Raw genomic sequence first — 15,054 nt, 5'->3', positions numbered from 1 at the left:
AAGTCTGGTGTAATAACATGTCTGGAAAGAAAAAAATAAACTGAATAAATAAATAAAACTAACCCTAAACCTTGTAAAACTCCAGTTAGGGAGAAAAAACTGTATACAGTATATGTAAAAATGCCACAACTTGGTCAACGTGGTTAGAATTCTCTGATGTTAAAGTTAATTCTCAAGTTTGAAACCCACTGCTATGTAACCCCCCCAAAAAACAGCCTGTCTTGTTGGGTGAGTGTGACAGTGTGACTATCCTCCACCTAAACCTGGCAGCTTGGGGTGAAGACCGAGCCACCATCCAGGAGGAGGTTTACTACTGTGATCGATACAAATTAGAAAAACACTGATGAATAAAATATGCTCCAGTTGGCACATAATAAATTTTTGATGCAATGTTTCAGCTGTTGTGATCTTTTTTCTTCCTGTTCTTGTTCCTGGTTACTGTTAATTTGGTATTAAGTAAAGCAACTACTTATGGGCTGTTTCCTTATGACACAGTAGTTTAATCAGATTAATGACTGTAAATGTGGTAAAACTGAAAGTGTCAAAAAAATTCCCAACAATAGATCCCAGTGATTTACACCACACTGTCATGTAAAACTGGCTTTTCTAAGTTGTCTGAAAATACAGGATAAATTGAAAAACCTGTCAGCTCGGGTAAAACAAAAAGTCTCTTAGAGAAAGATTATATCTGGGTAAGAGGTTGACACTGAAACCACACATCCTTAAAAATGAGTCAAATTAAGAACTTGTTTGCTGTGGTTAGTCACTTGTTTGTTCTCTAAGATACATCCAACACAGACAAGTCAAACAAATAAATGTATCTGGCACTGTGTAGAATTCACATGAAAAAACAAGAAACAGCAGATCAGCTTTGTGTTCCTGAAATTAATCTGCTGTGTGCCGATTTTCGACATTTATTACTCTGATACACAACTTAAGTATTTTTAAATTTGTTCATTCATTGTTACAATCTGATTTTCTTCTAAAAAGTAGCCCATACTTTACAAGTACATTCAGTACATTAGTGGAATTAAGAGATTAACATTTAGCATAAAAGCTTAATTTGTTTAAGAGACTAATTAGCAACCCAAAGTGTACAGCACTGTAGAAACATATTAACTAATTAACTTAATAAAAGTATATCTTAGGTATTAACCTGAGAATTGTTACCTTAAAAAAGTTAACAGAACATTTACAAATCAGTTAAGTCGTACATAAAATCAAAATATGAACGTCAAAATAAGGCAACTGTGTACAGGAAGACAGAAAACAGAATACATTCATGACTTCAAATATTACAGTACTTGTGTTCCTGCGTCACATTGGCAGAAACGTCTCTTGAGTCATAACATGATGTCCAAAAATAGCACACATTTTTGCTTGTGTGAATGTAAACAATGTATAGTTCAGTGAAACATTTCTTTAGTGTTTTGTAGAACCAACCCTGAACAGGATGGCAGACGGGTAGTGGGGAGTCAGTGTCGGGCAGATTTACAGATTTTGTCATAAACTTCTGGGAAGGCCTCTTTACAGCCAAGCTCCTCTCTAAGCCTGTGGTACAGCCGCCCATCGAACATCTGCCAGAACTCTTCCCGCGTCATGTACACGTCTGCATAGAGCATCTGGAACCTGAAGGGAGCAGTGCATGTGGGTCAGACGTGAGTGTGATAACATCGACACATAGATTCTCATATCAGATAGTAATACTAAATTTAGTTTGCTTATCAAGACGTACCCATGCACATCTCTGACAAACTTCTCCAGCTGACGAACCGATGCATTAGCCTCAAAGTGTTTGACGTGGGGCTCTCCGTAAGCCCCGATATCCACGTACAGCTCCTCCTCCTGACCTGTGGGGTGGACCAGCCCTTTGCCTGGTGGCAACAGGAACGGACACAACCACAGGGGGTAAACCTGAAACAAAACAAGGGTTCAAGCAGCATAGAAAAACTATTTAGTGACGTCATTCGCATTTCAGTCTTACATTGATGTGCTGGTGGAAGCATTTTATGGCAGCGTGCAGGTGCTTCATAGGAACCAGCATGTCCTGGACCACATGGTGCTGTTCATAAAGCTGTCTGATGGTCTCCCCCTGGGTGAGCTTCAGCAGAGAGATCTTCGGCGGAACCATCCATCCTAACAACCAGCGAAACACAGGGTTGTTGCCGAAGGGAATAATATCCTGTAACAAAAACAGACACAGATACTGTACTGTCATTGATTTATTTTCCTGCCTGAAGTGCAGCAAAAATAGACACTGAAAATGATCTGGTAAGTCACTACAATTAAATCAGCAGAATCTGTTGCACACCTGAATAAATAAAAATAAACATTACATGAATACCATTATTCATGATTTTATTTAATATATTCAGAGCTTAAGACCTCTGCCCCTTCTCATATCTTTTGTTCAAGCCACAATCATCTAATATTACAGCTTCATGAGTGGAAGTAAAAGCAGATAGTTCATCATTTCTAGTAGTTTTTCCATCACACACTGCAGTGTTAAATTTCTACATGAGGATAGAACTGTCATGTGTAATACAACCTACAGTAGTGGTCAAGGCAGATACAATCCAGATGCACTCCTTTTATATTCCGCCAGAGGGCAGCACTAGCCCTCTACCAGCTGCAAACTATTTCTAGCAGCCATTTACAGTAACAGAGAGCAGTAATGTCACTTTAAGTCATTTTTTGTGATTTAGTAAATAAAACAAAGCATGAGTCGGCTACATTTTTGTCCAACTTTCTATGAAATCCTTTCAGAAACACAAAGGACGCCCGTAAGCTCAGAGCTAGTTTCTGAAGACGCCTGTAAAACCGATGCCATGCATAATTCATCACACCATTTACAACAGAGGTTGCTGGGTGCTCATCACTAATGTCTAATGGTGTGTGTGTGTGTGTGTGTGTGTGTGTGTGTGTGTGTGTGTGTGTGTGTGTGTGTGTGTGTGTGTTAGACAGAGAGAGAGAGCATTACATTGGAAAAAAGCTTAGTCAGTACAGAGTTAACAATATGATGACAAGCTAAAAATTGACATTCGCATGCAGTTCTTTACTGAAACGGAGAATTATCAGCGTACCTGAAGCTCCCAGAAGAGGCTGCGGGTGTGTCTGTGGTAGTACTGTCTCAGAGGGATGTACTCGACTCCACACCAATCCTCTTTAAGGTAGCCCTCCACATGTTTAAAGAACCAGGGCTGAAAGTGCAGACCGATTCTATTGATCTGCTCCAAAAGTAAAAAGGGAGGTTACCCCAAGGGAAAATGTGAGAAAACAAACCAAAAACAAGCTTCCAAACATCACACCTTATCAGGTTCAGCATGGTCACTCATGGTTCCTGTCATGATGACAGCGCTGTCCAGACTGTACTGGATGCCCTCAACAAACGTATTCTGCTTGTTCTGTGACGCGTCCCTGAATCTCTGACAGATGTTCTCCAGCCCTCTGACTGGCTCGTAGCGCAGCTTCACCCAGGGTTTAGCGGGGACGATCTTAATCTCTGCTGCAACCAGGAAGCCCAGAGTTCCACAGGACCACGGGACGGCATGGAAGAGGTCCGAGTTCTCCTCCTACATTGCAGAAAAAAAGAACACATAACTCAATGAATGGTTTCAAATTTGAGATTTTGTCTCTAATGTAGATTTTAATAACAACAACAACAACAATCTAAAACATGCTAATGTTTAGCAAGCTCGCCTGCTTACTTTAGTAAGTTAGCATGCTAACAGTGCAGATGAATGTGACCCTGGTTAAAAAAAACTGAGGGTAAATCAACGAAAAAAATAACCAAGACAGTCAGGGACTGCAACATCCCACGACACCCCTTAATTCAAAATTTTACCCTGACCTACTGCTTCCTTGACTCTGATTATTTTCAAAGTTTTTATTGTCTGTCTCAAGAATTTTGCACCCTAAAAGAAACAAAAGTGGTAAGTTGACATTGACATAGTTTTCCAAAGGTGAAGGTCATCATCACATTTTTGTGCCTCTGACTTCCTGAAAATGTTGCTTTTTGTTTTGTGATTGTATCTCATCAGGTTTCAGAGATGTGTACCTAAATATGTATAAAAGTGAAAATTTGACCTTTACCTAGTTTTTCAAGGTCAAGGTCATCATCTTATTTCCATCCCCTTTGCCGCCCGAGTAATGTGCTTTTTGTTTCATCTTTCTATCCGCAACGGTTGTGAAGATATTGGTGGACGGACGGACGAATGGACAAACACTGACAATTTACAATACATCACCGCTTCGCGGGATGTAATAAAAATGATGACTCATCATGTTAAATGTCAAGAGGATCACCAAAGATGACAAAATAAATAATCTGTATTATCTGTACAAAATGTCAGGACCACAGATGTGATTATGAGACGGTCACAAGAATGGTTTAAACTCAGTCCTGCGTTAGGAGCCATGAATCCTTCAGGGGATATGTGAGGCTCAGGTCTGTATCATTATTAGGCCCCGTCCACACGCTGCCAGATCTTTACAAAAACGCAAGGTTTTTTTTTGCAATTACCCCTTCCATCCACACAACAACGCAGATATCCTGGACAAAAACACAACTTTTTGAAAACGATGGCCAAAGGGATTTTTTTTTTTCAAATGCTGGGTCTGCGTTATCGTTTAGACGCTGTATCCGCAACTTTTTCTCTCTGGGGGGGCGTCTCCCTGTGACGAAAACCGCAGTGATTGTTTTTGAATCACAACAAAGGTGCAACACATTTCATAATGACCTTGTCATTTTACCAGAGTGCCAACTTACAATTGAATTTTTCTCTAAACCTGATATTAATTACATTCTGGACAACCAACTTTATAAAGAGGACCTTATTTAAACAACTTTTAAGCATTAAATAAATAAAACACACAGCAACACGGGCCTGTAGCTTAGCTAGTCCGGCTCTCTTCAGAATAAAGGCTGAAAGATATTTGTTCCAAGAGCCAATTTTAACAGCATTTTGAGTGTATTTGACAGGATTGAATACATTTAACAAGGCCTAGCCTGTGCTAAAAGCTAAAACAGTAGAGCTGCTGTCTTTATCCTGATCACTCATTCATCATCACTGATTATGACACCTGAAAAAGAGCAGTAATCTTTAAACAGGCTGCATCATTCCTTCAGTTTACATTCATTTTTAAACCCTAATGGTTGATGTGGGTTTTCTAAAATGTATTGTCAGGTTTAAACTTAAAATCAGAGTTAAACTGATGAGTTTTGGGGTTTTTTAAATGATGGTCTGAGCTTACCTCCCTCCCCTCTTACCTTCAATAATTTTCTAATAATTTTTGTTTTACCTGAATTTACTGATCTTACTGTCAGTAAACCAGTCTTGCAAATGGCTGTAAGACTTTTTAACCTGCTTACAGACACCTTTTAGTGACAGAAGGAGAGGATTCTCTATTGTAAGCATCATCGTCAGAGCTGTGAGTGGAGCGCGGACCTTAACACAAAATGGAAATGAGGTTAAATGATACCTCTGAAAGAAATTAGGTAACTTATGCAGAAAAAGTGAGAGGAAATACATTCAGTGCAATCACAAAATTAGAACAGGACAGGATGGGATGCATGCATAGAGAGTATCTACATTTAAAAAATCTAAATGATTCATATTTAGTCTGTATTCCATGTGTGAAACTATATTTTGGTCTTTTTCTGACACAACAGTCAACAGTGGTAGATAAAAAAGACAAAGATGATCCTTGATAATTTCAATGATGTTACCATGGTGATTCCAATTTAAAATCAGGCTATTTCCTAACACCAGATAGACAGACAGACACACACACACACACACACACACACACACACACACACACACACACACACACACACACACACACACACACACACACTCCTTACTTGCCTCAGTGCAGCGTATCAAGCTGCCATCAGACACAACCAGTTCATACGCGACACAGATGTGCTGAAACAGGCCATAAATGTGAGAGGAAGACTCCACGCCTGTGCCCATCACCAAACCACCTGAGGAGAGAGTAAATACATCTTTGCATATCATTTCCAACAGTGGACAAACACACGAGTAGAAATCCTGTCTCCTGGGATTGATGTGTCTGCATGAACATGAGGATAAACCAATGTTCAGCAGACTGATTGGAAAACATTAGGAGCAGTTTATGGCATCAGGAAATCCATTATGAAATCTGATCTGGGGGTACTTCTAACACTGCAGCCATTTCCTCCCAGTTTCATCATTTGAGCTACAACATGATTCGCCTAACACAATTAGAGAAGTAGCTGAGGCTCCCAACAGGATACAGTGACGGATGGAGACGACCATGGATCTACATCAATGAACAACGAGCTTCGGAAATCACCAGTACAGCTTCTCTATTTCCAGAGAGCCGGGGACCACAGATGGGGCCACTCTAAGATGATTCCCTGGAACATGTCCTCAGTCACACTGACAACGTACCCACAGTGAGGTCATCAAGCTCAGGCAGCACTGGCAGCGTCCAGCCAATAGAGTTAAGGAGGGCAGACACCTGACCCATGTTGGCCAGAGGCTCGACTCTCACCACCTACAGAACAAAGATCACGGCGTCATCAGTTGAACAACACACACCCCTGTCAGACACAGTGACGTGCGGTCAGGGGAGGCAAGTAAGGCACGGCCTCACCTGCCATCATGGAAGAAAAAAATGGAAAATGGAAGAAATATATTAAATGGTTATATTTATCCAATGATGTGTATTATATAGTTATTTTCGATTTAACGTCCCCTATTCTACATTATTTTTACTCAAAATCGCTAAATTTTCACGTTTACCGCTGAAATACGGAGCAGAGACCTGCGGTGAGGCACCAGCCAACCGAGCCTCACCATGGATTGCGTGATGGCTCGACTAGCTGTGCTGGTATGCTATACAGTGAGACCGTAATGCTATCTACATGTCGCTATTAAAATGTTCAAACACGTTTGCTCTATGAACCAAATTCCCGTAATTTAGCCAATGTATATAATGTAAAGTGTTTATTTGTCAACCACTGCATGTGTGTAACATCTTTCTTGAGTTGAGCGGTCCTAGAATGAATGAGGAAAGGCACAAAGTGAGGCACACAGTTCTCGTTCCTCATGGTAGGGGGCGCTGGTGATCCCACAGATTTGGCCGAAGATTCTTCTTCCTCGGCTGTAGAGGAAGTGACAGCAAACTACGAACTATAGTCAGCGAGTCAAGTGCAGCCATTCATCTGTTTTCCACTCGCCTTGCCTTACGATAAAAATGGAGGATTACATCCATCCATCCATCCATTCTCTTCCGCTTATCCGGGGTCGGGTAGCGGGGGCAGCAGCTTAAGCAGGGAAGCCCAGACTTCCCTCTCCCTAGCCACTTCGTCCAGCTCCTCCGGGAGAATCCCAAGGCGTTCCCAGGCCAGCCGGGAGACGTAGTCTCTCCAGCGTGTCCTGGGTCGTCCCCGGGGCCTCCTCCCCGTAGGACGTGCCCGGAACACCTCACCAGGGAGGCGTCCAGGAGGCATCCTAACCAGATGCCCGAGCCACCTCATCTGGCTCCTCTCGATGCGGAGGAGCAGCGGCTCGACTCTGAGTCCCTCCCGGATGGCCGAACTCCTCACCCTATCTCTAAGGGAGAGCCCGGACACCCTACGGAGGAAACTCATTTCGGCCGCTTGTATCCGGGATCTCGTTCTTTCGGTCACGACCCATAGCTCGTGACCATAGGTGAGGGCAGGAACGTAGATCGACCGGTAAATCGAGAGCTTTGCCTTTCGGCTCAGCTCCTTCTTCACCACGACAGACTGATACCGAGTCCGCATCACTGCAGACGCTGCACCGATCCGCCTGTCGATCTCCCGTTCCATTGTACCCTCACTCGTGAACGAGACCCCGAGATACTTGAACTATTCCACTTGGGGCAGGATCTCATCCCCAACCTGGAGAGGGCACTCCACCCTTTTCCGACTGAGGACCATGGTCTCAGATTTGGAGGTGCTGATTCTCATCCCAACCGCTTCACACTCGGCTGCGAACCGTTCCAGTGAGAGTTGGAGATCACGGCTTGATGAAGCCAACAGCACCACGTCGTCTGCAAAAAGCAGAGACGCGATACTAAGGCCACCAAACTGGACACCCTCAACGCCTTGGCTGCGCCTAGAAATTCTGTCCATAAAAGTTATGAACAGAATTGGTGACAAAGGGCAGTCTTGGCGGAGTCCAACCCTCACTGGAAACAAATCTGACTTACTGCCGGCAACGCGGACCAAACTCTGACATTGGTCGTACAGGGACCGAACAGCCCTTATCAAGGGGTCCGGTACCCCATACTCCCGAAGCACCCCCCACAGAACCCCCCGAGGAACACGGTCGAACGCCTTCTCCAAGTCCACAAAACACATGTAGACTGGTTGGGCGAACTCCCATGCCCCCTCAAGGACCCTGCGGAGGGTGTAGAGCTGGTCCACTGTTCCACGGCCAGGACGAAAACCACACTGCTCCTCCTGAATCCGAGATTCGACTTCCCGACGGACCCTCCCCTCCAGAACCCCTGAATAGACCTTACCAGGGAGGCTGAGGAGTGTGATGCCCCTGTAGTTGGAGCACACCCTCCTGTCCCCCTTCTTAAAAAGGGGGACCACCACCCCAGTCTGCCAATCCAGAGGCACTGTCCCCGAAGTCCACGCGATGTTGCAGAGGCGTGTGAACTAGGACAGCCCCACAACATCCAGAGCCTTTAGGAACTCCGGGCGGATCTCATCCACCCCCGGGGCCCTGCCACCGAGGAGCTTTTTAACTACCTCGGTGACCTCAACCCCAGAGATAGGAGAGCCCGCCTCAGAGAACCCAGACTCTGCTTCCTCATGGGAAGGCGTCTGCGGGATTGAGGAGGTCTTCGAAGTATTCTCCCCACCGAGTCACAACGTGCCGAGTTGAGGTCAGCAGCTCCCCATCCCCACTATATACAGTGTGGATGCTGCACTGCTTCCCCCTCCCGAGACGCCTGATGGTGGACCAGAATCTCTTCGAAGCCGTCTTGAAGTCGTCCTCCAAGGCCTCACAGAACTCCTCCCACGCCCGGGTTTTTGCCTCAGCAACCACCAAAGCCGCATTCCGCTTGGCCTGCCGGTACCTATCAGCTGCTTCAGGAGTCCCACAGGCCAAAAAGGTCTGATAGGACTCCTTCTTCAGCTTGACGGCATCCCTTACCGCTGATGTCCACCAACGGGTTCTGGGGTTGCCGCCACGACGGGCACCGACCACCTTACGGCCGCAGCTGCGGTCGGCTGCCTCGACAATGGAGGCGCGGAACATGGTCCACTCAGACTCAATGTCCCCCGCCTCCCCCGGAACGTGAGTGAAGTTCTGCCGGAGGTGGGAGTTGAAACTCCTTCTGACAGGGGATTCCGCCAGGCGTTCCCAGCAGACCCTCACAATACGTTTGGGTCTGCCAGATCGGACCGGCATCTTCCCCCACCATCGGAGCCAACACACCACCAGGTGGTGATCGGTTGACAGCTCCGCCCCTCTCTTCACCCGAGTGTCCAAGACATGCAGCCGCAAGTCCGATGACACGACCACAAAGTCGATCATCGAACTGCGGCCAAGGGTGTCCTGGTGCCAAGTGCACATATGGACACCCTTTTGTCTGAACATGGTGTTCGTTATGGACAGTCCGTGACAAGCACAGAAGTCCAATAACTGAACACCGCTCGGGTTCTGATCGGGGGGGCCGTTCCTCCCAATCACACCCTTCCAGGTCTCACTGTCATTGCCCACGTGAGCATTGAAGTCCCCCAGCAGAACGATGGAGTCCCCAGTGGGAGCGCTCTCCAGCACCCCCTCCAAGGACTCCAAAAAGGGTGGATACTCTGAACTGCTGCTTGGTGCATACACACAAACAACAGTCAGGACCCGGCCCCCCACCCGAAGGTGGAGGGAGGCTACCCTCTCATCCACCGGGGTGAACCCCAATGTATAGGCGCCAAGCCAGGGGGCTATAAGTATACCCACACCTGCTCGGTGTCTCTCACCATGGGCAACTCCAGAGTGGAAGAGAGTCCAACCCCTCTGGAGAGGACTGGTACCAGAGCCCAAGCTGTGTGTGGAGGTGAGCCCGTCTATATCTAGTCGGAACTTCTCAACCTCACACACCAGCTCGGGCTCCTTCCCTGCCAGAGAGGTGACATTCCACGTCCCAAGAGCCAGCTTCTGTAGCCGGGGATCGGATCGCCAAGGTCCCTGCCTTCGGCCACCGCCGATTACATCTCAACTCAAAATTATTTCGATGCTTTTGTTCAGAAGGAGCTGCGCATAGACTTCATTTATAAGTAAACTTAACATAAGTAACAACATAACAATGTTTTTTTAATCAAATGTGCCTATTTGTGTGTCACCGTTTGTATGTGTAAATAGTTCTGCTATGACACTTTAAAATAACCCATTCACTGTTGATAATTACATGGTGAATAAGCTACACTGACGCTTATTCACCATTAACTACAGTGGTGAATTAGCTACATGTTTGCAAATCCGATTATGATGAAGTCAGTGCCTCACCAGCCATGAACCGCACCACACGTCACTGGTCAGACACGTGTGTGTGTGTGTGTGTGTGTGTGTGTGTGTGTGTGTGTGTGTTGTAGTTTTAGAGAAAATTCTTGCATTGAAATAGTTTGAAATCCTTTGCTTTGCTTTTTCATGAAGTCACTCTGTTCATGAGGTTAAATGCTGAGAAGTAGAAGTGTCCTAAATACTGTACACAGTTATGTTAATGCTAACATGCTAATGTTTAGCATCTTCTTTTAGTAAGCTAGCATGATAACACACCAGCCAGAGCAGCAGCATATCAGAGAAAAATATTCTCCTCACGTCATTTTTTGGTTTTTAAAGCACAGGTGGAACACATTCCACGATGACTTGTTAGTTTACCAGTGAATTCCTTCCAAGGAAGTGAGTTTTTTCATGGATCTTAAACAGTTTAAAACTGGTGCTTCGTGGATCTTATGTGAATGTTATGCTTTTCCAATTTTTTTGTGTATCTGTATTATCAGAATAGCTGCCTTTGAGGCTCTGTTAACGAAAATATAAGTTAGAACTAATAACCAGTATGGCTGACTGACTTTGCGACATTTCACAAATTTGCAGCAACATTTGGACCCATGTTTTTGTGTGTTACATCCTCTTACCTGCCTCTTTGTGTCCACCTCCAGGATGTCCATCATATTGATCATGATGTTTTTGTGGGTTTTCTTGTATTTCCCCACTCTGAGAGATACAGTGAGCCAGCCGGGTCGACCCGTACACATGTAGGTCTTACCACCTTCCTTCTTCCACTCACGCACCTGAAAGTGTCAGAGTATGTGATAAGTGCTGGTAAACTGCAGTAATCTTTATAACAGGGAGATACTGATACACGCATGCAGCACGCAGCAGAACACTGAGTGTCACACACTGAGACCATGTTTCATAAGAGCTGTAACAATGATGTTATGTTGAAGTGATGCAACAGTGATCACACGATCACACTATCATCCTAGAGCCCCTCATTTGTTTGAAAAGCTGCAGTTATAAAGTTTGAAAGACAGAGACGCAAACAGAATGAAACCATTAGCTTCCAAAATAAATGTTTTTACCAAAATAAATTTTTAGAAATGTGAACCTGGAAGCTGCTTGTGACCTTTGCAGATGAACACATTAGAACATTAACATTAGATCGTAAACCATATGGTCTTCTTGTTGTATTTTAACTTCAGCTTGTAGGCCTCCTGTTCAAATAGAAGCAGCTTCTTCTCTCAATGGGGAGACTCACATGTGGTTTGTTGGGTTATTCTGTCGAGCATGCTCAGTCTAATTCTCCTGCAGGAGGGTCAGTGGTCATCATTTAAATAACAGGTGTTCTGATCAGCTGGTCACATCTGTCCAATAGAACAGTCACACAACTTCATTGTCACCACCTTGAAGTTGTGTCCTTTTCTTTCTGTAGTTCTTTCACGCTGCTCTTTTGTGTGCACACACCATCTCACTAAGTACACTTTATTATATTATTATTAATTATCCAGGTACCGAAAACTTCCTACAACACTTTTCATCATTTGATGTCATAGATATTATTTTGAACACATAACATTTTACATTGTGGATGTTTTACCCTTTCAGTATACTGTATACCCTGCTCCTCTAAAGCCAGTAGAAACGCCCCTTCTCATTTCCATGGCAACCTCCTACCACATGGGAAACACAATTATTGGAAATTGTCAAAAAATACTACAACATAGCTTCACTGATGTATACTGTGCACCTATGTGACAGCTCAGGTGTGTGAAGCGGTGTGGAGAGCTTGAACTCTGGCAGAGACATGAACCGGGTCAGGGAGGCCTGCAGGCCCTAAACGCACCACACACGTTAGCTGGTGGTGATGGCCTACTATTGCCTTATTACGGGTTAATTAGCCCTGATAATGGGGTCGCTCTTGACACACACACACACACACACACACACACACACACACACACACACACACACACACACACACACACACACACACACACACACACACCTGTCGCTGATTAACAAAGACGTCTCACCTGTCGCTGGATGTCGCGCACGCGCTGGTCGTGCAGCTTTGGCGCGGAACACATCTTGAAGATGAGCCACGCGCGTGCATAATAGTACACATCAAACACAACAGAGAGCGGCAGCAGGAACACACACACGAATATCCATCTCTGGTGGACGATGACGTAGTCCAGACCCTTGACTTTGACCCACAGCAGGAACATGACGACTACACCGGCTAAGTAGAGCAGCGGAGCCATCGCTGACGGTCACCCGGTCCGAACGGAACTATGTGGAGAAGACTTCACTAAACTCTGGATTCCAACCTCAAACTCCGACTCCTGATCGCCCTTTACCATCATAAACTAAAACCACACTCATTGGTCCAAACCACCAGAAGGCGTGGCCACGACCCAATGTCCCACGCTTATTGGTGATGGAGGGGTCTGTAGAGAAATTTTCAGCGGAAGCTTCGGCGACATTGAGCCAATCAGAGAGCACAAAGGATGTCACACCACGCGCGCTGCGTGGCTCCATTACAACACACGTCGGTCAGAGACCGGGCTGCATGCTGCAGATTGTCTCCCTCATAACATGTTCATGTAAGAACAAAATACAAAGAAAAAGACTAGGAAAGTACAATATATACACATATATCTATATAATATATGCATGTATAATGTATATAAATTATACACACAGACATATATATACATACAGTATATGTCTGTCACACACATACAGAATATATACCATAAAAACAGTATATACTGTATATCCTTGTTGCCCTTGCAGCACCACTTTAATAGTCTTCATCTTTCTATGGCTTTCTATTCCTTTTAATAATGGAGTGGTTTGTTGTTGATTTGTATTATAATACACATACCTGAATTTCCCTTGGGATCATTAAAGTATATATCTATCTATCTATCTATCTATAATGCACTAGTTGGTGTAATGAACATTCTCTACTGGAAGGTAACAGTATTAAAAAGTTCCAAATGCATTTACTGCACACAAGTTAAACATGTTATCTGCTTTTTTAATTGATATGTTTGAAAAAAAAACAGGAAATGTGTAAAATTGCAGAACAAGTTTCAATGAAAAAAGGAAGATAAATAATGTAATATTAATGGTATTGTCTTAAATAAAGAATGAATGCCACTATAAGAAAAAATATGAAATAATGTGCAATGGAACTTGTACATTATCTATCTATCTAGGTAGCTAGCTGGCCAGCTACCACACATATCAACGTGTAAAAATTACAATCTTATTGGTTTACCTGGAAAAATATTTGGATCCATAAATGTAATTGTAGTTTGTATGGTTTCATGGCTTAGCTGTATCTCCTATCTCCTGTCTCAAAGATAGGCTTTGTTAACTAGCTGGTAGCACTAGCTTATATATATATATATATATATATATATATATATATATATATATATATATATATATATATATATATATATATATATATATATATATATATATATATATATATATATATATATATATATATATATATATATATATATATATATATATATATATATATAAAGGCAGGTTTTAATGATGTTATGATATTTGAGTTTGATGAGGATTATTTCATCACTGGTTTGTTGTCATCTGCTAAATTTTTTAACTACGTTTTTCCACCTAAAATAAGAGACAAAATTATTTTTATTTAGAAACATGTGAAGGGTAAACTCTATTTCATGTGCAATATGGCCAGTATACATCTAGCTGTCACACACACACACACACACACACACACACACACACACACACACACACACACACACACACACACACACACACACACACACACACACACACACAGGGCTAAAGTGGTACCCTTCAGACACATTAGACAGGGAGGGTGGGGCACCAGTAAAGATTTCTTAATGGGCTCTGCTGTCCTCTCGTCCATCTGCCCTGATGATAAACACAGCTCGGCCACATTGTCCTGATACGCATCAAAGCTTTTATTGTTTTATTTTTCTTTACTAAGCAGCAGAACAATCATTTTGACACTTTTGCACAGGAGCTGGAGATCTTCAGTCTTGGACTTCACGATCGACAGCATTTTAACAGAATGGGACATGGAACTTGTGGGAACAAATAAGAGAGATTGACTGAGGTTTCATTGTCGTGATAGGACTTAATGTGGAGATAATAATTTGGATGTCTGGTCAGTGTCAGAGCGCATGGGGAGCACACTCTTTGGGATTTCTTCTATTTGATTGACACCATCCAGCCGGCCACAGCCTACTCAGTAACCTCAGAAACAGTTACAGCCCTGGACGAGGATGCCTTCCCTACACCACGGAGCAATCTTCATCGGAGCCTTCCTCATTGTGACCGGGGGCTCCACAGCCTTCCTTTACTCATCCCAGAGCCGCTTACAAGCTTTCTCCCTCTGCTGTGTGGTGTTGGGGGTGGTCATGCTCATCCTGGGTCTGTTCTGGGCAATGAACAGCAAAAGTGCTGCAAACTACAACCACCAGGAATTTGA

General features: G+C 43.8%; 2 protein-coding genes across 2 annotated transcripts in view; one reads left to right on the top strand and one right to left on the bottom strand.

Annotated features, from left to right (window-relative positions):
- Positions 1 to 544: 544 nt before the first annotated feature.
- On the bottom strand, positions 545 to 12,874 carry dhcr24 (24-dehydrocholesterol reductase). The gene is made up of 9 exons (XM_068319872.1): positions 12,566 to 12,874; positions 11,168 to 11,323; positions 6,441 to 6,546; positions 5,871 to 5,989; positions 3,309 to 3,572; positions 3,084 to 3,227; positions 1,985 to 2,182; positions 1,736 to 1,914; positions 545 to 1,629 (listed from the first exon to the last, which is right to left on the bottom strand). Exons 1-9 carry the CDS (start codon positions 12,794 to 12,796, stop codon positions 1,476 to 1,478), a joined length of 1,551 nt encoding a protein of 516 aa, XP_068175973.1. The 5' UTR covers positions 12,797 to 12,874; the 3' UTR covers positions 545 to 1,475.
- A 1,974-nt stretch (positions 12,875 to 14,848) lies between these two features.
- Positions 14,849 to 15,054, top strand: part of si:dkeyp-51f12.2 (uncharacterized protein LOC100151460 homolog) — a 3,023-nt gene continuing 2,817 nt past the window's right edge. The window contains exon 1 of the mRNA XM_068318804.1: positions 14,849 to 15,054. This exon is cut by the window's right edge and continues 111 nt beyond it. Coding sequence (XP_068174905.1) covers positions 14,849 to 15,054 — 206 coding nt within the window.

This window comes from Antennarius striatus, chromosome 7, assembly GCF_040054535.1.
Source record: "Antennarius striatus isolate MH-2024 chromosome 7, ASM4005453v1, whole genome shotgun sequence".
NCBI classification, from domain to species: Eukaryota; Metazoa; Chordata; class Actinopteri; order Lophiiformes; family Antennariidae; genus Antennarius; species Antennarius striatus.
This window is presented reverse-complemented; position numbering and strand designations above follow the sequence as displayed.

Excerpts from the sequence above, each read along its gene's own strand:
- dhcr24 (XM_068319872.1), bottom strand. The coding sequence starts at position 12,796 with ATGGCTCCGCTGCTCTACTTAGCCGGTGTAGTCGTCATGTTCCTGCTG. Across the intron at positions 3,573-5,870 it reads GCTTGATACGCTGCACTGAG|GAGGAGAACTCGGACCTCTT; the intron begins GCAAGTAAGGAG and ends TCTGCAATGTAG. Across the intron at positions 1,630-1,735 it reads TTTGTCAGAGATGTGCATGG|GTTCCAGATGCTCTATGCAG; the intron begins GTACGTCTTGAT and ends TGCTCCCTTCAG.